Genomic DNA, 23,695 nt, shown 5'->3' with positions numbered 1-23,695 from the left:
AGGTACAGTTTCTTTCACTCCTACATCACAGGTTGCACCTGCTAACATCCCCTCTTCTATACAAGTATTAGAGGTATAAGTGCCCTGACTTCCTTTGCATTGGATCCATGTACCCAGATCACTCACGTTAATCCTGTGTGGCTGGAAGACAATCCCAACCACCTGTTATAACCCTGCAGGTAGGCACTTGCTTGGGGGCAAATAAAAATTTCTTCCAGGTAAGCAGCTTTCCAGACTTACTGCTCAAGCCATGCTCTGGATACAGAAATATGGGACAGGCTGGAAAATCTTGTACTCATCTGCAAGCATGCATGAATTATTCACTGAAAAGGCACAGAGCAATGTGAGAGATGTGTTGTTTGTATGAATTTTAGAAGACTGCCCTCCAGTCCAAGATGACAGACAACTTTATCTGCCATTCACAGTTCTTTATGTCACGACACCTAAGATTGCTGTAATGGTTGCATGCCAGGCGTAACATAAAAGGCATCACCTGCCATTACCATGCTGATTGTGTTAATATGAAAGTTATGCAAATTATATTCATTATGCAGAAATTAAATTATGCAAATTAGCCACAGCTCTCTAAAGCAAGGCATTTCCACTGTGGTCTTCAGTGCCCAGCAAGTTGCCTGTCCCATAAAAGAGGTTTGTCTGCAATTAAATCAGTTTCACATATAACAATCCTCTTCTATAGAATCCAAATCCAATCAACTCAAAAGAACCAATAAAAAAAGGTCATCAAGGCAGAATAAAACATTGAGAAATGACTGAACAGTGTTTGACATCAAATAGCTAATAACACTGGGTGGCCTCAAGAAAAAACTGGTTACTTTTTAAAAGTTACCATGAAGTGAGACAAATGTGAAAGTAGGCTGGTGTCAACCCTTGACTTCTTGGCTAATGAGAAATGCACTGGGTACATGTGGCATTGTTGTGCTTTTTTTAAAAAAAAGTCAAACAGCTGTCTTTCTTCATTTTTTTTCAGTACTTAGACTGTTTCAAGCACAGTACAAATATTCTACAATAAATTCTGGAAATGTTCAATTTACTAATCAATTTAGATGACAATCCTGCACAGAGCACTTGGCTAATGAAGTCAGTGGGGTCTACACAGTCATTCTCTCCAGGACCGCAGCCCAAATCTCACCAATGACAGCTTAAGTGGTTGGAGGACTGCAGTACATTAACTGTAAAGTTAATCCAGCACTTAAAAGACCAGTTGCAGCTGCCCATGAGCCAGAAAGGTCCATTGTTAGAAACAAATTTTGGATGAAAATGCCAACACACCTGTTTTTTCTTTAATATCGCATAGCACGCTGAAGAGAGCAGGTTTCATTCGGTGGCAATTCAAGGCATGTTTCCTAAAAAGGAGGGGGGGAAACAGGATGAATGGCAAAGGAATAGAACAGATAAGTGAAAGAAAAGGGGATAACAAAGACACTGGCAATACATTCCATTCAAAAGCCACAGTCCACGTTGCACCAGAAAAATTACTTTGCAAGGTTCATTTACAGCCTGAAATACACTATTGCCTATACTAGTTAAGCACCAAGAAAGTTAAACTTGTATAATTATACATATGCTTGTGTATTTTAAGAGCATATGGGAAGCCTCAAGGCTGCATTCCACTTCAGCATTCCTGCACTTCCTTTAATAAGGCAGTCTGTTTCAAAATGAGGGACACTATGAGAAACCACAAAAGGAATATTTAAGCATCCTGCTGCTTAACTCTGCACCAGCAAAGCCACAGAACTGTCAGAATCCCAGTATGTTATTCACTCATGAAATAGTAAAGTGAAAGATGGCTCCACCAGTCTTAAAGCTAAATGCTAACTACAATTGATATACAACTGCTAAAGTCTTCACAGCTCTTCTAACTCAAGGGTGTCAAATTCAATGGGCTGGAGGGCCAAAATCCTCATTCATGGAATGCCCAGGAGGCCTGCTATTAATTTTTTACTAATAAATGTCACTTCCACCTGAACCCAAAACCAGACAATCAATTTCACCTATATTCCACACCAAAATCAGTAGCTGCTCTGGCAACTTACCTGAACAACAACATTTATAGCTTGAATAAGAGAGCATAAAGGTGCTATATTTTGCCATGCTGAGTCCTGGAGACCCCAGGAGCATATGAAACACAGCCGACATATCCATTAGGCACAGTAGGCACAGTGCCTAGGGCCCACGATACTTTTGGGGGCCCATGAAAATGTTTTAATTTCTTTTAAAAACAGAAGAAAAAAATGAACTTTTAGGGTCGAAGAAAATGTTTTAATTTTTTCTCACATCAGAAAACAATGAAACTTTTAGGGCCCACGAAAATCTATTAAATTTTGCCTAAAACAGAAAAAAAATAAAATGTTGAAGTATTTAAAGTTATATCAAAAATAATTTTTAATATTGATATTATTATGGTGGGAGGGCCCACGAAGGCAAAAGTGCCTAGGGCCCACAGAAGTCATAATGTGGCCCTGATATGAACATGTGAAATTGCTTTATACTAAGTCAGACCATTGGGTCATGAAGCCCTGAACTGTCTGCTTCAGCAGCATTCTTACCTGCAAAAAGGTATCTGTTAACCAAGGATAAAAGCACGTATCACCATGCCATTGACATGCAAGATAGCACTGATGACAGAAAATGAAGGAGGGGCATACAGCAGGATTGACCAACAAGTCAGCCTTTTTATTCTACTAAGGGTATTGGTTTTCATGGAGTGTAGTAGGGGGCCCTTAAAAGGCTTAATAGGACCTCTGAGCCAGCTGTAGTGCACAAGCTACAAAATACATTTCTCAACCATCACACTGCTCAGAAAAGAGTCAACCTACATCCACATTAGAATCATAACTAATTAGTTCTTACTTAAATATATTTATTTTAAGAATGTATGAGTTGCTTTTTGACAGAGTCTCTAAAGTGATTTACAAGATTAAAACATTTTATGCAGTAAACCATAAAACCACATTAATAAAATGAACAAGCTGCACCCAAAATTAGTAAAATGGCAGCCAGAAACGTCTATGAATCTAGTAAAAGGCAGCAGAAGCAATTCATTTAAAAGCTCTGGTGAATAAAAGAATCTTAACCTGAATGGTGATGATGATGATGATGATATAGGCACTTCAGAAATCCGGCTAAAGAAGGTATTCCAAAGATAGGGTACCACCACTGAAATACCTCTCTTTCTAACAGCTACATACCTACTCGCTGAAACTTGGACCGCTTGAGGAAGGATCTCAAAAACAGAGCTCAAAGATCAGGGAGGTTCTTATGGGAAAATGCAATCTTTTAAGTATCCTAGCGCAAAACCATTTTAAGGCTATAAAAGGTCAGAACTGGTACTTGGAATTATGCCTGGAAACAAACTGGTAGCCGTTGCAGGTCTTTTAATAGAGGCAAGATGTGTTCAAACAAGCATGCAATCTAGCTATAATGTTCTGAGCCAGTTAGAGTTTCTGAACAGTCTTTAAATGCAGCCCAATCTACAATGCATTATTGTAATCTGAATGTTACCCAAGTGTGAATAACTGTAGCCAGGCCCTATCTGCCTAGAAAATGTCACAGCTGGAGCATCAGTCTAAACTGGTGAAAGGTGCCTTGTGCTACCACAGACACTACTTAAAGCATCCAAATTATGGGCCAGATCTAACAGCAGCTTCAAAATACAAACTTGCTCTAAGTCAAGAAGAATTTCACCATTTACCTTTTCTTTTAAAAGCTCCATATTATAAGCACAGTAGGGTGTTTCTCACAAAAAGTGCAGAGAGAACCTAGGACAGGTACTCCTGGAGCAAAAAATGCTTCTGTAGCAATAGGGACATTGCTCCAGATGAAGCAGTACAGCTCTGCCCATAGACTGTACATTGCAATCAATCTATATGAAACGATGCCCATATGTACTCTACAGCAAGTAATGTCTACTATTCATGGAACAGGTTTTACTGTTATCACTGCATTCGCTGCTTCCAACAGTTACATTCAGATAGAGTTCAAATGTTTGCTGCCCTGGGCTCCTTCTGGGGGGAAGGGCAGGATATAAATGTAATAAATAAATAATAAACAAACTAGCCTGAACCAAGGTACCTGTGACTAACTTGACAGACATCTCCTGTGATAACACAAAAGTATCATCCTCTTAAGTACTGAAGTGATAAAACAACATGCATAGCACATGACCTTTTACTATTCCCCTTACAAGCCCTTACACCAGTAATGGGGAACATGTGGCCCTCCAGATGTTGTTGGACTCCAGTTTCCATCAGTCCCAACCAGCATGGCTAATTGTCAGAGATTATGGGAGTTGTGGTCCAGCAACATCTCAATGGCAACAAGTTCCCCATCACTGTCTTAAGCTTTACCCAGATGAAGCTTTTCTTCTGAAGCAAACATTTTTATTTTTAGCTTTTCTCAACCAAAAAACAAACAAACAGAAACCAAAATACACTATGCCACTGATATCTACCATCACTGCAGCTGGGCCTCTGAAGGTATAAACAAGTCACTCTAGGGTACTGGGTTTCAGCATTCATGTCAAGGCACAATATCCTATAAAGGGCTTTATATACCAATAATCAAATATTGGTATATGAGAATATTTATATCAAAAGGCAAGGTGACAAGATAAGACATGGGTTCTAATGAAACAACCACCCGTCTAACACAAACTAAAAATACTTCAAAAACAAGATCAAACTCTGTATGAACCACGTTCCTTCAAAATAAGGTATCCACAAGAGTTAGAAGTTAACATTATGATTCTTTCTCCAAAGATTCATCCCCCCTACAAAAGCAACCCAAGCACAATAGCAGCCAAGAGTACAGGCAAGGGATCTTTGGTCTCTGCTGTCACAAGCAAAAGTGCCATACCAGTGTTAAAATTCACTCTTTTACAGCCTGTATATGCCATTTCCTGAAAAATGCTTTACAAAGCACCTCACTCCACCTGGTACCTGGCAACTTCTGCATCAGCTCAAAGCAGAACTCTTTTGAGGTCAGTTCCACAGACCAGCAGCCATGATATTCATTTTCTTGGAACACAAGAGTCCCCAGAGAAACTGCAGGTGCTCCGTTTGCATGGGTGATAAATACAACCGTGCTGCCCTCCACTACTTATTCCCTTGGTCGGTGGCCGAGTCTCATATGCTTCTTGATTCATGTTCAGTGTTGGAAACAGGCAATAGCTTGCTGTAGCAGTTTTTAAAACTTTATTGTTTCAGGGATCACTTTCCATATGAGTCTATCTGTCGAGGAACTCCAAGTGTCAATCTGCCACAGTCCGTCTAACCACTACATTTGCAAAAGATTCAGGGACATGTTGTAGGGTTCAAGTTTTTTATGTGGGATACTGGCCAGGACCCCGGGGCCTCAATGTCACCTGCATGAACTGGGATTGTGCTCTTGAACACACTCTTAATTACAGGGGGAAATCAGTGGTAGGCAAGCTTTTCCATTACTGAACTTTTCATTGAGGAACCCCAGATACACTTACAGAAAAGGAATGTCAAGGTTCTCTTTGAAAACTGTACACAAATTCAAGATCAAACCAGCAATCCACAGTTAAATATCCTATCTCCAACAGTAAACCAGCATAAAGTGCTTTAAAAAATGTTACAGAACAAACACAATACCTTTTATTTTGCTGTACGATAGTTGCATGACACTTTTCAATCATAACGAATCTCACATTAATAAAATCAGATTTATAGTGGATCATAGAATAGTAGAATTGGAAGGGGCCTGTAAGGTCATCGGATCCAACTCCCTGCTCAATGCATGAATCCAAGTGAAATGCAGGCATCCAAGCAATTGTAATTGAATGTCATATTGCCTTCACAATTATAGATCCAGAATACCAGGTGCAGTCAAAGGCATAATGTGGCTCCTTATACTGCTCACTGTCAGTAATGTCCAACCCCTGAGAATCCAAGGTATTTAGAGCCACCTTCATCATATAGTCTCAGACTATAGCTCTTTCAGTTAAGAATTTTATTGAATCCACAGGCTTTTGAGGATGGCTGACTATGAATTTTCCCTTCTGATGCTCTATTGCTTTATTTTGGATTGGTGTTTTATGCCTTTTGGTTTTAGATATGACTGTATTTTTGTTCTTATTATACCCTACCCTGGGACTTTTTGTGAAGGGCAGGTGACAAATAAATTGTCTAAACCTATTTGATGGAAATGATAACATTGGCCTTCACCATATTCCATGACTGTAATTATGCTCTAAAAAATAACATACCTTCTTGATTTTATATCAAGGCCAAAACTACACATTATATGCAAATGAATACAGCTATAGCCTGGCAGCCCTTGTCATTTTAAGTGCCACTTCAGAAGATTGTGAATATCCAAGGAGTTCACCATGTCCCAGTCTAGTTTTCCTGCTCCAAATCCCTTGTGCTTAAAATCCAACATACATCTTAAAACTGGGAAGGGTAAGGCCACCGGGGGGGGGATTTGAAGAAGGAAATCACTTTCCCCCATGCCATCAATTACACCATCCCAAAATGAATTTTAAAACAAAAAGGCTGTTGGGATGTAGCAAGGATGGGAAATCTTTGCCCTCTTGGATGTTGCTGAGCAATGGCCAGGAATGACAGGAGTTTCAGCTCAACAACATCTGAAGGGCCAAATGTGCCCCACACCTGGGCTATAGATACATGCATCTGAATGCAACATGTCATTTGGCCCTGATAGTATCCCCATTTGAGCCATTAGTTGTTATCTAGTTCTTATATAAGAAGAAAAAATCAGGGCTACCAATGTGGTGCCTGTGGGCATCGTGGTACCCCTGAAAGTCCCCAGTCCCTACAAAGCCTCTGCACAGAGCTCCCTTGTGCTCACTCACTCCTTGTCATGAGCTAGTGAGGGCGGATATCTTTTTTCTCCGTGAAAAATACATAAAGGTGAAACGCTCTTCCCCACTTCCTCTTTTAGCTCTATGTGCTTTTCAAGGCTCCAAGTGGCATCTGAGAAGCTGAACAGAAAGGAGAACAAACTGGGAGTCTGATGGTGGAGGAAAACAGAGCAACCAGGGGAAGGAGGAAAGAAAGTGGGATGCCACAGAAGGGAAAAGCTGCCACAGAGAGAGAGAGAGTGGACAACAATACATGCACACACTTAAATCCTGTAAAACAGATCCTCTTGAATTTGCTTTTTTTAAAATGGGTGTTTCCTCCCACCTACTCTCCAAAGCACAGCTGGCTATATTGACTGAATCATAGAAATCATGGATTTCCAGCACTACCATGGCACAAAAACATGGATCCAAAACACAGGACCTTTTGGATCCTTTTTACAAGGGATCCCTTCAAAATCCACCATTAAATTTTGGGGTTGTATTAACTAAGTCCTATTCAGAGTAGACCAATTAAAATGAATTAACCTAAGTCATATTTGTTAACTTCAATGGGTCTACTGCAAGTAAGACTAGCACTGAATATCACCTACAAACTCCAGAGACATTCTGCAATTTGCTGGTGGTTTTGTTGTCATCCTTTGTAAAAAAATCATAAAGATCCATAAGGATCTGTGTCTTGGATTAATGTTTTTGTGTGCTGACAAGCATAAGATCTGTGATTTTTTTTACAGTGTATTTTACCACTGTAAAATTTTAATTTGATGGCAGTTTTGGGAGAAACCCCATGTAAATTCATGCAAATTCAAGATGATCTAGCTAAGAATGAGTGTGTGTACATGTGCATGTATAGGTGTGCTTTCCCTCTTTCTGTCTGTTGGGGAGATGACACAAGAGAGGGGGAGAGAGAAAAACAGAGCTGGTGGTACACATGGCGTTCAATTCCAAATGTGCCTACAGGACCAGAAGGTTGGCAACCCTTGCTCTTACATGTTTACAGGTATTTGCCATACTTCTACCTTACAAACCTTAACTGACACTACAACCCATTTTCCTTCAAGACATGCTGGACTGTAGCTCTGAGTGTAGCCTGACACATCTCATAGAACGCAGTCCCAGGATGAGCAGCCACAGAAGATCAGTGACAATAAACTAAAGTCAGTGCCATTATGAGCCAACCTACCTTTTATAAAGAATAAGAATTTTTGAATTGCACCACTTCATACTGCCAAAGGGGGGGAAGTCATATTTCTGAAGGCTCCCACGTATATAATATGTTCCCTGTATGACAAACTATCACATCAGTGAGAATGTTTTAGCATAGAATCCCTCTCCTTAGTATACTAGTTTACTATATGCAGGGAACTTCTTGCACAGAAAAGCATTTAAAACCATGATACCCCAACACACAAGCAGTTTGAAGTGGTACAGTTCTACCAGCAGAACTGATACATTTAGCAGAATCACATGCCAATGCTTTTCTTGGACTGCGCTACTTCAGGCTGAAAACTGCATTTTTAATGTCCCCTCCTGAAAGCTTCCTATACATACAAAGCTAGCATGCCAGGAAGATGGATTCAGCCTAGCTTTCTCCAGCAACTATATTTTCATGTGCACAGAGGCTTGTGAGGAGAGGCCATTTAAACATGCAACCTTCCACCAGTTAAATAAAATGGTTGTATTAAGTGCTGCCTTAACAAGCAATGCAAAATACAAATAAACCATCAATAACAGATTTCACAAAGTTCAAACTCAGTGTAAAGATCCTTCAATAAATAATAATGAGATCATGAATGAAACTCTCCAGAACTTGCTTGAAAGTATATACTCAATAACAGCTGCAAAGTTTATTACTCACTCTTAGGATAATACCGTACCAAGATTTTTACATTCATTCTACAGTTTCCATAGCTGAAAACCTCTGCAGGAAGTCAATCCACTTACTCCCGTCACAAAATGCACTGCCTGCACAGCTGCTTTTGAAAACAGTTTGGAAGTTGCAGTTAGTTCAAAACATAGCTTGTATACATACCATACATTTAAAGCACATTCCCACCCAAGAATCCTGGGAACTCTAACTTGTTAAGGGTCCTGGGACCTGTAGCTCTGTGAGAGGTGAACTACAGTTCCCAGGATTCTTGTGGGAGAGGGACAAGCTTTAAATGTATGGTATATATGTAGCCATAGCTGTAAGACTGCTAACTGGGTGGAACCTGCTACCAAACAAGACACTCCTCAAGGCTCAGACTGACAGCAGACAAGGTCTTATTATAATAAGAGGCAATAAGGCTGCCAAGGGGCACATACAAGTGGCCTGCTGCTCTGCAGCACAATGCAAATAGCTTGAGAGTTGCTACTGACCAGGAAGAGTAAAAAGTAGATTTCTTGATTCATCTTCAGGACTGAATTTCTCATTGCTAACATATACAAACCCTACATCAGCCTTTCCCAACCAGTGTGCCTCCAGATGTTGTTGGACCACAACTCCCATCAGCCTCAGCCAGCATTGCCAATGGCTGAGGCTGATGGGAGTTGTGGTCCAACAACATCTGGAGGCACACCGGTTGGGAAAGGCTGCCCTACATAGAGAAAAGCAACAGATGTAACAGATGTTATAGCACTGAAGTATTCTAGTTTGCTCTTGATTCTAAATTCAAACACCGAGATTTATAATAATGTAGTCAGACCACATTACGTATAGTTTCTGGATAGCAACATAAGAAGAGCCTGCTGGATCAGGCCAACAGCCCATCTAGTCCAGCATTCTGTTCTCACAGTGGCCAGCCAGATGCCTCTGGGAAGCCCACAAACAGGATCTGATTAAGCAGAATTAAGTTCCATACCCACATTTGTGTCCAGCACTACAAACGTCTCTCCATGCATGACTATCTTTTGACCAGCCAAACTGAACTTTTCCTTGCACATCAGGGCATTCCTGTAATAATAATGTTTTTTAAGCCATCATTGAGGAGAGGTGCCTCCCCACATATAACTCATGTAACATTTCATGTTCCTGAACTAATTCAGCATCCTGATGTTTTGCTGCACAAGTACAACACTATGACCCATGGTGCTGCACCTTGCAGTTAATCCTTTCTGCATTTTGCCATGCACAGCAAACCACAGGAATGTGGGAACTGGAACATAAATGAACTGAGGAGAAAAAGAGGGAATACACAACTGCAGGAATGAAAAAACTTATAAATATGCATCAAATTATAATTTAGAATGCACATTTGGAAATCATTTTGGAACAGCACTGCTTTGTTTTACAGTGTTGCTTTGTTTTACAGTGCTACTGATGAAGATTCTAATCTGTTGAGCTGAATAAATTATAATTTTGTATGCCTCAGAGGTTGTCTTCTTGTTCCTACATGAAAGAAGTGACACACGAATGTACTTCAAATATGTTTGCTGCATGTATATTGGCATTACACCAGAACTATTGCAGCCAATGCATAAAGACTGCAATGCTAAACCCACTTACTGGTGAGTAAGTTCTATTGAACCTAGTATGTCTTACTTCTCAGTAAGCATGGTGCAGGTTTGCACTGAAAGTATGGATAATACATATACATGTACAAGCAGATATACACCTGGGAGTCCTAACGGAGCCTCTGTCTCCAGGTGCATGTATGTCATTCAGACTTGTTTATTTATTTATGGGTCCTTCTTTTGTTGGATGACGTCATCAGAGTGGGATTTTTTGCCCCTGGGTTTCATCAACCTACTTCCACCAAATTTAATTCATTATGGAGCTACACACTTTACACAGCAAATATTTTGCTCCACATGCACTGATGTTTCTTGCAGCAAACCCACAAACTGGGAATTTGGCATTTACACTTAACTAATCAATATACTCTATTTTATTATCACTACAAAAGAATTACTACCAAATTACATGCGCCATCAGGGCAAAGAGAGTAACTGGAACAATGCTAATTCATATTGCTGAGCTGTTCCTATATCAGGCTTGTTACCTTCCATAATTAATTTCAGTCCCATGAGAAACACAAGAGAGGCCACTATGCCCCTAAAAGAGGATGCATTTCTCAAGCCGGCATGTCATTAAATAGAATCACCTTAGTCCTTATTGAGTTTGTAACAATGGCATTGGTTAAGCAGGCAGGTTCTAAAATAGCTTTTCAAACAGAATTCTGCCAGACAGGCCTCAAAGACATGCACCCACTTATTCAGGTCATGCTTTTTATTTTCTGTCTCTTCATCTATGCAAGTTATGGAGGCACAAAACATTGCCTCTGAAAAACTGTGTTAAGCTTAAATATCACAGATTGCTATGACTAGGATCATAACCTCACTTTTTAGATTGTTTACAAACTAAACGCTCAGAAATTCAGCATAGAACATGTTGGCACCTTTTGCCTCCCTGTAATAACATAGTAAGTCTCCAGCTCAATATTAATAATTATTTAAAAGAGGGTACAACAACACTAGAGCATTATTGTAGAATATGGCATTATGCTGAAAATGCAGTGGCATAATGCTTAGAACTGATGGCCACTAAAGCCGCAATCCAACATGGAATTAGACACAATTACAGCTCAGTCCTATGTGTGTTTATTCAGAAATGTATTGTACTATGTTCCATTGTGCTAGCTCCGTAATAAGTGTTCTTAGGCCTGCAGCCTTATGCTCACTGATTTCAGATAAATTAAGCACAACTAATTCTGCACTGGATTGAAGTCAATGACTTTAAAAGTGATGTTCCTATGGGCAGATAGGTTTAGGTAGTTGTGAAAGAATGATTAAGGAGCAAGTGCTTTATTTCTGTCCTTATATAGTAGGGCCCCACTCATATGGCGGGTTAGGTTCCAGACCCCTGCCGAAAAGCGAAAATTGCCGAAAAGTGGAACACTGACAATAAAATGGTGCCTGACGCCCTTCTCGGAATGCGTCATGCCGAAAAACGTCAAAAAAGCAGAACAAGCGCCGTATGAGTGGGGCCCTACTGTAATTGAAAACCGCCATATTAGTGGAATGCCGAGAAGCGGAATGCCGAAAAGCGGGGCCCTACTGTATGTTCTTTATATACAGGTGTACATCCTCCATTTTCCTTCCACAAGGAGATGTTCAGTAAAGTCTTGTTAGGGTATCCTAGTCCTCTATAGAGGAAGAATTCACACACTGTGGCAGCCTAACAAATAAATACCACAAATGTTCTAGTCCACAATACTGTTTTACTAACCAACCAGTCCACAAATGCCTGTTTGTCATTTGTGGCACATAAACAGTCTGCAAGAGAGAGAGAAACAGAATCAACTGTCTTCCAGTTCAAAAGAACTTCCCTGCCTAGTTTCCTGGAAGATTAATTTTACTTACCACAAGCTACCAGGGAAGTGGCTACTTACAAACCAGTTCTATGGTAAAAAGTTTATCCCAGAACAGTCATGAGTGAAGGGGAGGAGTAGACTCTTCTGTAAACAGGAGCTTGCAACCCACTTTGTTTTAATTCCTCTGTCAGCAAAACTAGTACAAGATACACTGTATTATTGACTGTACATAGCTAAAACTATCCAACAAATATGTGCCACCTGAAAGAATAATGAATGACTGTTTCAAGGTAAAAACTTAGGTATAAGCAATATTCTTATTTTAACTTATACAGTATCAAGGAAAAAGGGGAAAAATCTGTGGTGAGTAAACAGGCATTTGTGTCAAATTAAAGAGAAACAGACAATAGGGCAAAAAAGTTCCTATGGAGTTATTTGACAATTTATATGAATTGCCACGGAAGAGAGGACCAGTTCTGACAGACAAAGTGGACTGCTGACGTCTGCATGTGCCAAATGAATTATGCGGTTGTTTCACTCAAGCCACATTTACAATTCCACAATTCAATCCAAATTGGGCAACTCTAGTCGAGTTTCTAGCTGGGCATGTGCTGAAGTGACACGATCTAGTCAGCATATGCCACTTTGCAGCACTTGTAAACAGCCCCCAATTACCGATAGTAAGTTAAGAATCAACTGCAGGAAACAGGATGAGAAGCTGCTTCTTGTTGTTTTTGGCCCAACGGACTCTCATAGGCATGTGTGGGCAAGTAAGTTAGCAAAAAAATATTTTAGGGCTATTTACTTCTGCAGACGTATTTGCAAGGCTGCTGTACAGTTCTACACAATCCACATTCTCAGTGCACCAACTTGGCTATGTGCCTCTTAGTGAGGGGAGAGAGAATGTGTGTGTTTCTATGGGGCACAGTTCTACTTACGGTTCAAAAAGAACACTACATACAGAAACTAAACTGAAGTCCAAGAAGGATGTTCTTCCCTTCCCTCTTCCAGACCAGTCTGTTTATGTGAGCAAAAAGACTTATAATTTACACCCTGATTTTAAACTCATTACATAGAAATAAGTTTCATTAAAATCAAGACAGCTTGTAAGCTCTCAAGGCAAAGACCATGTAACTTCAGTGTGCTGTGCAGCACCCTAACATGAGATTTAGGTTAGACAATGTTGAAATCAAGTCAAATTAATGTATTAAAATAAACACAGATACAAAAAGGAGGACACAGCCCTCTAATATTTTTCATTCCCTAAACTGCCAGTTATTTGCAGAAAACAGGTAATCTGTAAATGGATGCAAATATGTTCCCCAACACCAATGCAGCACAGACCAGTACTTACTAAAAACCATTTGCCTGAGATGACTATTGAACAAGTTGCACATGCAGTAGGTGTCTGGCAAGAAATTCTACACAACTGTGGAGCCACAGATATTGCACCATCCTATCATGGTTCCTCACTCAACAAAGTCAATAAAGAACAAAATGAGTACAACAACCAGTAGGCTATCTCAGATCCCACACCAGATCTGTCATTAGCAGATGCATCAAATGTGTGTGTACTGCCTTCAAGTCCATTCCGACTGATCCAAGGATACCAAAGTTATCAATTTAGCTCTTTTCAACCCAAATCTACAGCCCACAGATTGGTTCGCACTTACACTGAATCCCTGGTTCTTGCAAACTTGCCCTTCTTCACTGCAAGTTCACTGTCAGTGGTTGGTGTGAATGTCTCATACCCAATTATGCCCATCAAAGGCACTGACCATGGTACTGTTTAATAGCAAAACCATCTCCCTCAACAATAGCCTTCACCCACCCTAATATGTTATGCTGTCATTACTTCTGCACCAGTGAGCAATGGAGAAATGGAATCAATCTCCTAACTTGGGGTTTGACTCCTTTCTTCACGGATAGCACCCACCCTTGGCAAAGAATTATTCTCTATCTTTCTATTTTATATAATACCATTTTCCTAATCTTAGTTCACATCTTGCCCAGGGAACTAATTTACACACTGGCCAATTAGTTAACATTCAGTGGGCCTTTAAGTCACCTGGTAATCAACCTACCATGAGAGACCATTATATATTCCATGACTGTAGATTCCCCGTGTCACGCTCCAAGGCCCTCTTCACACATAGCATTTTAAGAGGTTCAACCACAAACGTAGAACATGAATATGACAGTCACACATATGCACCATACCTTGATCAAGGAATCAGAATTAGGTAACTTCTTGGTAGATCCAAGCCTACCCTGTGTAATGTGTGAACGGGCTCCAATATTGTCCACAGAGCACAGGTGCTACTGACATAAAACCCCAAGTGTTTCCAAAACCTTTTGTCTATAGATTCGCAGCTAGATCTCAGGGTACGCACTCGCATAAAAGCAAAGTTTCAGATATACACAACTCCCGCCTGCTTGGGTCTAGGCCCAATCTCCCGCAACCCCCTCGGCCCCCAAATGTCTATATTAAGCTACCTATGCCTCAGCAACCCCTAACACTGGCATTCAGAGCTCCTACGTCCCTACTTTTCTACAGGCATACCCTTTCAAGTGCTTGTTCCCCAACTGCCGCAGGCCAAAGGCAGCTCACCTACCAAATTAAGGACAGCGGAGCGCACACACACGCACACACACACACACAATATCGTGTTGAGATCCTCACAGAAATCCCACCCCCACAGTCCCACCCCCCGAATGTATCCTCTCCCGCATATTCCTTACCTGGCCTGCGCTTCGTCCAAGCTCTGATCAGTGATGGCCATGATCTGCTGCAAGATGTCACCCGTGTCCTGAAGTCCGGGGGCTGCCTGGGGCTGGGGCGGGCCCGGAGGCGCTTGGAGTCGGTGGGGAGGATCTCCAGCGGCTCCGGGAGGAGGCTGGAGCCCTGCGAGGAGCCGGGATGCCTCCTCCATGGCGAAGTCTGGGAGAGGGGGGAGGGAGAGGAATGAGGGAGGGAGGGAGCCGCCTTAAGCGCTGCGGGAGGGGGGAGTCCTGGAGCGGCTCGAGCCCCTCTTTTCTTCCACACACTCACAGACACACGCACGACTGACACAGAACAGGCCCCAGCACTCCTCACTCGTGCCCGCTCCGCCCCCTGCCCCCGCCGCGCGACGGGGCTCCGCCTCCTCAGCCGTCGCCTGGCGAAGCAGCCCTTCTCCTGGAGTTGCCCGCCCCCTTCTGGGACAAAGCCAGTCTCTCGGCGGCTTCATCGCGATTGCCGCCTCCGTAGAGAGAAGGGGCGGAGCTAGTGGTAGTAGCTGGCTTGACTGACTGACTTCCTGACCGACCGACCCCTCTCTCCTCCTCCTCCCTAAACTCAAGACCAATCCACTATTCTCCTACCACCACCACTACCACTCAGGCTCGCGCCTTCTCCTCCTCCTGCCGATATGCGTCCCGCCTACAACCAACGAACTGCCCCGTCTTGCTTTCCCCGGCCCGGTTTTCAGCGCAAAGATGTCTTCCTTCACGCGACTCGAGCGCTCCGACTTTCCATTCCAGCCACAACCAGCCCCAAAGTTATGGTGTGTGTCTCCCCACTCTGCTTCCAGCCCAAAGCGGACTGCTTCCACCTCACACGACTGTCGCCTCAGCACCAACCTAGAGACAGCTCAGCGGCTCTCAAAACTTCAACGGCTCTCAAATTGCCACTTCCCCATCAGAGCTTCCATCCCCGTTCCTAGAAGCGGATCCTCACAAGACTTGCCCTTCTTACGCGGTTTCAGCTCTATTCCCAAAGGACAGCGTCGCCTCACAGAGCGGCATATCAAACCTCCTTCTCTTAATAAACTGTCACCTGACCTCACCTTCCTTCAACGTTATTTTGCCTTCAGAAGTTGCCTTCTCACAAATGCTGCCTTCAACAGTTCGTTAAATATTGGGCTACCAGTTTAAAGTTATCCTGAGGCATTATATTGTACCTCGAATACTAGTTGTGTCATTTATTGAGGTTTATCATTATTCCGCCTTTTCTACCATGTATCTCAAGCCGGTTTGCAATAATCATGTCTGATAATCTAATAGACAGAGTAAACTCAAAAGAGACGTATTACTTATATTCAGGTACCAAAAATATTAAAAACCTCTGAATAAAAATTACTACATTTTCAAATAAAAAGCTTTTTTAAAAAAACAGGATCAAAATCTACTTCAAGGAATATAACCGGAGTATCTGAAATATAGTAGTACCCCTGCTCCCTTCAAATAAGAATAATATAACGTGCTTTTATATTTCAGAAAGGAGCCTATACTGAGCGTTCCTTACTTGGTACTGACTGGCATCTTACACTAAAATAATCCTTTGGTGCTCTGAGGAAGTTGGCAACCGAAGAGATCTCCAGGGCCTAGAGAGTCTAGGCCTTTGCCTCAACAAGAAATAATATAGCGCTTAAATTCTCCTTTAAATTCTGTTACTGATACTTGGAGCCACCCTCTCTTCTTGACCCATGCCGATAAACATAAATAAAATGCTCTTAAGTGACTGAAACAAAAAGTGACAAGTGCCTTGGGAGAATACACAGTTACCTGTTTTTCTTAGGCATCCTCATCCACCATGCGATAGACTTGGTTTGAATTTTGTGACCTACTTCATGCTTACAGTGCTGCTCTTTATGCCTATGCTGACCTGCCTCTCCACATCCTCAAGACTGAAATCTTACCACCTTTTAAAAACCCACCTCTTCATCACAAGCTGCCATGCTGAATTTGTTGTGGTGGTTGGTCTGTTCCGGTGGTCTCCCAATGCTCCCCTCCTTTCCCCCCATCCCTTTGTACAGTTCAGTCATTTCATTTCAGTATATTTAGGACAGTTGGTGGCAGAAACTGCAAAATCAATTCTACATTTGCAGCTATATCTCCTAAAGCACCCTTTCCCTCAGATTATTTCCATACTGTGAATCAAGAGGCACCAGAAAAGAGGGTGTGGTGGCACGTTTGCCCTACTCAAAAAACATAATGATCCATGAGTCACAGTCACAGGAAGGAAAGGCATTGGGACCCTAGGAAACAGACAGATGACGAATTAGCTCCACCACTCCTATTTTATACCCTCTTATTAATCATGACAGCTAAATCTATGCTCTCTAGTATAGTTCAGGTTTTCAAATACTGGAGACAAACATCAGAGGATAGCTCTCACCATCCTGACCTGTCTGTGTGTTTTCCTTGGGCATCTGGCTGCACCTGTTGGAGACAGCAGAAGACTAGGACTATCCTATTGTACATGTCTCTGGAATGAACGAAAGTTTTAGCTCATGATAGAGCTTACCTGTGAACAACTGTCTCATAGCAACAGGGCCAGGACCTACAACCATATTGCACTCATGTCCCATTTGTAGGCTTCTCATAAGTATCTAGTTGGCCACTGTGACCAGGAACAAAATACTGCACTAGATGGGTCTTTGGTCTGATTCAGCAGGACTCATTTTATATTCTTGACAAAATGTTACAATGTGGAGAGTTCCTAATGAATGTTCCAGTCAGTTAGCCATGTCCTTTTCCAGGATACTTCATTACATACCCCCTCCCACCCATTTCCCTGCTTTCCCCCCAAAAAGTTGGTCAGCATTCTACAGCCACGAAGCATGCACAGTCCCCCCTGGACATCCTCCCCTTAAGGTTTTTTCCTTTTGTACCTCTGAAGTAATATGATTAAAATGCTCAGAAACAATTCTAACAATGACTCAATAGGCTGCTCAAAATATTTATCCTATCAAACAGAAAATGATGAACTTTTAAAAACTGGCTTTTTATTGAGAAATGTAGAACTTGCTGTATTGACAGGGAGATGCTAATTGCCGAAGCTGCCATGTTGATCACAAACGACAGGAAATATGACATATTTTATTAGACCTCTTACACCAATTATAGTTGTTCAGTTATCTACTGTTGTATCCAATCAAGGGTAGCAAATCTCCATTGATGCAGCAGAAAGAGATGCTCTACCAAAAAAGTGGTTCATCAAACATAGATGATGACAGAACAAATCTATTGCTTTCTATTGTGAAATGTTAAGGTCACTAACATAATAATTTTGTAGTGTGATTTAATCCTGCACGCAACCAAAGATTAAGATCTTGAAAGGACAGATGTTTCAATGTAGCATATGCAATTCATGCAGGACAGAACCATGTCCATCATTAATGAAGAATGCTGCAAAATCCACAAAGTTCTGTCTTTCCTATGCATAGGTTGAAGCAGTTGAGAAAAAATGAAATTATAGAATTTTGCACACCCAGGGAGAGAAGGCAGGATAACTTAAAAAAAATGAAAACAAATGTGAGATGCTCCTCATAATGTAAGATGCTTGATAGGTATGTGTCACATTCTGGATGATTTGATGCTCTTTGTCTATTTGTTATTACTCTCCCTTCCTCACCCCATGACAGATTGTTCTGCAGTATAATGCCATCACTGTAGTCTCTCACATTTCTCACAAAATCACATAGCTTCACTTAACCACTTCTGCCATCAGATTGTGATAGTCATGATGGGATTAGCAGTTGTGTACACTAAAATAAACAAAGTAATCTTATGTCAGAACATATTCTGGGAACCCACACTTTAACCCAAGCATCATGTTTTTTTCTCTGCCAATATTCACAAAACACATGAGTTTTGATCCTTCTGAGCTACAGTAACACTCTTCTATGCACACATTATTTTGCTTCCCATACTGGTCACACTACTATGATTTTGAACTTCTCTCCAGCTGGGAACTTCATCAGTTCAGTAGTCCCCTGCCTTGTACAGAAGACAGCCACTATATTAAGAATTACTGGATTTTGAATTGTTCAGAAAAATAGGAAGCCCAGTAGAAAAATCAACACAGTTTCTTCTTCCACATTTTGAAATCCCATTTACTTGATAATAATTTTATAGAAGATTTCCCAGCTGAGCTTGAACACTAGTCTATAGTTCAGCCTTTTCCAACCAGTGTGCCTCCAGATGTTGTTGGACCACAGCTCCCATCAGCCTCAGCCAGCATTGCCAATGGTCAGGAAAGATGGGGATTGTGGTCCAACAACATCTGGAGGCACACTGGTTGGGAAAGGCTGCTATAGTTCTTGCTGTTGTTGTTATGTGCCTTCAAGTCAATTACAACTTATGGCGACCCTATGAATCAGCGACCTCCAATAGCATCTGCTATAAACCATCCTGTTCAGATCTTGTAAGTTAAGATCTGTGGCTTCCTTTATGGAATCAATCTTACTCTAATTAAATGGGCCTTTGTAATGGAGGATCTCAAATCATGCACAAGATTATCATGCTGATATTTTCAAATATTAAATTGTCATGTTTTTCATCTGTTTCCTGATATTCAATTTTATTTTGTTTATATTTATTTGCTTAAAGTATCTATATCCTGCCTTTACAAGTATACAACTAAAGGAGAGCCAACTGAAATATATTTGAGTGCTACATGATATTATGTACAGTTTGGAACCTGGATATCTGAAGAATAATTTCCTCCTGTACCTGCCCACAAACTGCATCCAACATGAGAGGCATTGTTACAATCCTGCATGTGTTGACCCATTTTCAGTAGCAGTACCCAGACACTGAAATTCACTGCTAAGAGAGATTCAGCTAGCCACTTCCCTGAATGCATTCAGACAGCAAGTGAAGACAGTGCTATTTGACTGCAATTTTCATAGTGTTGTTCATTGATATTTATTTCTCCGCTGCTGTTGCTTCACTGTATTAATTTTGTTGTTTTATGGTTTTTGTATGTTGTTATGGTTGTAAGTCATCCAAGTGCCCATTTTGCAGAACAGCTGGAATAAAAATTATTTCTTAAATAAATATAAAATTATATAAATACAGAATGACAGCAAGATATCTCTAAATATTGTCTAGTACAATCATTAATTCATGTGATGCTTTTTGTTATTCCAATAACGGCTTACCGGTTTTCAGTGAATCTATATCAACTTTGTTTTCTTGTTTACTCTTTTTCCTCCACTCCTCTGTCACACACCTCTATAGTCAGTGCATATTTCAGCCCTCTCTGTTTCCACCTATTGTCTGTGGCTATTCTGCACTGGACAAAAGCACACACTTAAATTTTGCATATTTTACTATTCAGTTCAGTGAAATTCTGATTCCAGTCCCTTCCTCCTAACTTACAAATACACAGAAAAGAAACACATTTGTTTTACTATCCATTCATACTAATTCAGGCCAGTTACACTAGAAATGGAGAAAGCTAACTACTACATACATGAAGGTTTGATTGATTGAGAACATTACTTGTGGTTATTGTTTTCCCTGTAGATTTGAAGCTTGAGTCAGTTCAATCAATAAATGCACCAATATTAATAGGAAGGCACAGCGCTCTGCCTGGAAACCAAACATTATCCTCTGCAAGGAAGCCTGGGGAGTGCTGGGAACTCACTCAGCAACTGCATCTGCTGATTCCTTGAAATTTTCTAAAGATGAATATTCACAGATCTTTGGCTCAAAATGTAAAGGCCACAGCTATAGTCCTGCACGCAGGCTGCTTAAATCTCACTGAAGTTAATGGCAGTTAAGCAAGCTGTGTACAGGATTGCAGCCCGCCTGTTGTTCATATTTAGACAATGAATACTACAGTGATTCAGCAAATGTACTCCATATGTAAGATTTATGAGTATCACAAGGAGAAAACATTTTGAGTTAAATTGCTTTTTACATGGGAGTGTGAGAGAGAAATAGCCATAATTTCAAACTAAATGTATACTTTCGGTTGCTGTATTTAAGCAGAGAACCTGTCACCTCTCTGCACATTACAGCACCTGATACTAAGGCAATATAAAGTAGTAGCAGCAGCAATAGCTGCAATAGTAGGGGGGAGCTAGACAAAGTGTTTAACTGTGGGATTAGGGTAATCGGATAAGAGGTGGATTTTCTGTCACAGAAAAACTCTTAAAGTTTATTTTTAAGAGTTGTTTAGTAAGCTTGATGACAACAGGCTGGGCATTAGATGGTAAGACTACCAAAAGGATCGTTTCCATATGGCTATGCTGAAACAATTTGTTGGTCGGAGGCCGCTTGCATGTTGTCTGAGATTGTATTATTCTGCAGATGAAAATATGAGCTTCTCTCAATTTTATGGATAGCATGATGCATGCTGATAACTAGTTCATGCGCTAGAACAGCATTCCCCAATCTGGTGCCGTCCAGATATTACTGGACTGCAACTCCCATCAGCCCCAGCTAGCATGGCCAATGGTAAGCAGTGTGGCGAGTGGCAGTAAAAAAAATAAAGGGGAAAGCTGCCCTCGATCCAAGAAGACACCTACCTGTCAGGTTGTGGGTTGAGAAGTTCGTTCTCTCTGGATATGTCTATGGCAGAATGGGGGGGGAAGCAGTGTTAATATGGCCAGAGAGAAAGAAGAATGAAGTTTTGGAGCTGGCTGGCATGGGGGCTGCAGATGCTTCTGCGGATTAAGGCTAGAATTGCTTGTCTTGCTCAGATTGTGTATCTGTAAATAGAGGGGAATATGAGGAAGGAAAACCAAAATGCTAGAAAAATAAGTGTTTATTTGTAATCCAAGCCCAATGTGTTTCAGCCTTTGTATATTTAGGCCTTCATCAGGGGAATAAAGGCTAGCAAGAAGTATCTTTCAATAAGCAAAATGCTTTCACCGATGCAAACACCTCAGCCTTTATTCCCCTGATGAAGGCCTAAATATACAAAGGCTGAAACACATTGGGCTTGGATTACAAATAAACACTTATTTTTCTAGCATTTTGGTTTTCCTTCCTCATATTCCCCTGGTTTTATATGCTAGCCACTTTCTGGTGTAGTTTTATCTGTAATTAGACAAATATTATGACTCTCCTCACAAGGAAATGAAGCCTGTAAAAGACTGGCGTGTCCTGCAACTTCTTAACGCTGGGGGAAGTCACTGTGGCAAGTGGGGAGTGTGAAGCAATCTGTTTTAGAATTCAGCCCCCAGACTGATCCTCTTGCAATTTGCTGCACTACAAAGTTTGGGGGAGTCTGCTCACATATTGCCTGAGCACCCCCTGCTGTGCCAGCACAGACATCTGATCCTATGAATTATGTAGATGTTTTAGAATCCAATGCAGATTGTGGGCTCATCCTAGGGCTAAGAGGGTAGGGAGAGAAGGAAGAGATCCAGTAGTAAACCCTTGCACTGTTTTCACTTCTAACACTGCACACTGTTGAGGAGAAGACAAAAACTGAACTGTTGCAGTAGCCTGGTCTATTAAAATATATAATCATAACCTCTTTTACCTCAGGTTAATTTTGTGGAACAGTTATGGATGGGGCTGGGGTTTGTGTCAACTGTAGTATAAAACAAATCCTGCAAAGTGTGAAGTATGTGTGCATACACACATGCTCAACAATACGTAAGACTGATTTGTAAGTTAGAATACCTATAGTAATGTGCAGCATGAAATAAAAAAAATTAAATACCAACATTATGAACAATAAAATCCATCACCATAAGCAAAATATCAACATCACAAAAATACCATAAAATAATAAAAGGACTAGGTCCCCAACTGAGATCCCTCTCTGTGCCTCTGCTGTTAAAAGTTGTGAGGCCACAAGCTAGGTCTGGTCTATACAAGCACCATAATATACCCATTTTTGCAAAGCAATTTTCCCAGATATAATACATGTTGTGCAATACTTTCACAAATATATGAATTTTAATTCATACTTTAACTTGGTATATGCATGTTTGTTCATGTTACTTGCCTGAAGAACTGCACTGCAAAATTCAGATAAGTGCAAATTTTGAAAGATGTCATTCCTTCCGAGCTGGTTAATAGCTTACCCATGCCTGAGAGAATCATAACAAGAACCCTTGAACTCACACCTCCAGCCAACCTGCAGGCTTAAGTACCTACCTGCGGGGTGGGATACAGCAGCAGACACTCAGAAGTTCAGCATACCCTTTCAATAGCAGTCTTTCAGTTAGCATACAGGTTCAGAAACTGAATTAGGTGAGTTTGCCTTTAAATGCAAACTGACTTGAAATTCTCCTCTAATCACTTGAAAAGGCATGTGGGTCTCACTTTTAAAAAATTACACACACACCCGTCCTCTCTGCAAGTAGAAAACTAACACAGCAGGAAGCAATGCTTTTTCCCTATAACCTTTATTCTTGATGTACTAGTGGGATTTGTTTGTTTGTTTTATTTGCAGAGAGGATCTTTTATTATATATATATATTTTAAAAACTAAGGCCTGCTCTGCACATGCAACAGAATGATTTAAGTGAACTGTGCCACTATTCATGAAGGAATATAATAAGAGAGCAATGAACAAGAGAGCATGGGAGGCCGGCAAAGACAACACCAAAGCCTGCTCCAGCGAATTCTCCCTTCACCACAAACCCTTCCAGGCCAAGTAACACCAACTATTTATTTATGTACTATTTATTTAAAGAATTCCTATCCTGCCCTTCTACCCTATAATAGGGCACTCAGGTCAGCTTGCAATAAAATTGAACATGTACATAATAAATATTGTACACAATAAAGATCACAAAAA

At 41.0% G+C, this 23,695-nt stretch overlaps 1 protein-coding gene and 1 long non-coding RNA gene across 3 annotated transcripts in view; both read right to left on the bottom strand.

Annotated features, from left to right (window-relative positions):
- PBX4 (PBX homeobox 4) overlaps positions 1-15,436 on the bottom strand; it is a 43,414-nt gene extending 27,978 nt beyond the window's left edge. Inside the window, exons 1-2 of one of the 2 annotated variants that reach the window (XM_061614478.1) lie at positions 14,905-15,436; positions 1,291-1,364 (exon numbers count right to left, since the gene is read on the bottom strand). In XM_061614478.1, the coding sequence (XP_061470462.1) occupies positions 1,291-1,364; positions 14,905-15,095 (265 nt within the window). In that variant the 5' untranslated portion in view covers positions 15,096-15,436. The remainder of the gene's footprint in view (positions 1-1,290; positions 1,365-14,904) is intronic. The other variant, XM_061614477.1, reaches the window with a different exon arrangement.
- A 2,492-nt stretch (positions 15,437-17,928) lies between these two features.
- LOC133379361 (uncharacterized) lies at positions 17,929-23,140 on the bottom strand. The gene is made up of 4 exons (XR_009761164.1): positions 23,050-23,140; positions 21,465-21,507; positions 19,660-19,958; positions 17,929-18,692 (listed from the first exon to the last, which is right to left on the bottom strand). It is a non-coding gene; the product is annotated as an uncharacterized LOC133379361 (long non-coding RNA).
- Between the last annotated feature and the right edge of the window lie 555 nt (positions 23,141-23,695).

Source organism: Rhineura floridana, chromosome 3 (genome assembly GCF_030035675.1).
Source record: "Rhineura floridana isolate rRhiFlo1 chromosome 3, rRhiFlo1.hap2, whole genome shotgun sequence".
Classification (NCBI taxonomy): domain Eukaryota; kingdom Metazoa; phylum Chordata; class Lepidosauria; order Squamata; family Rhineuridae; genus Rhineura; species Rhineura floridana.
This window is presented reverse-complemented; position numbering and strand designations above follow the sequence as displayed.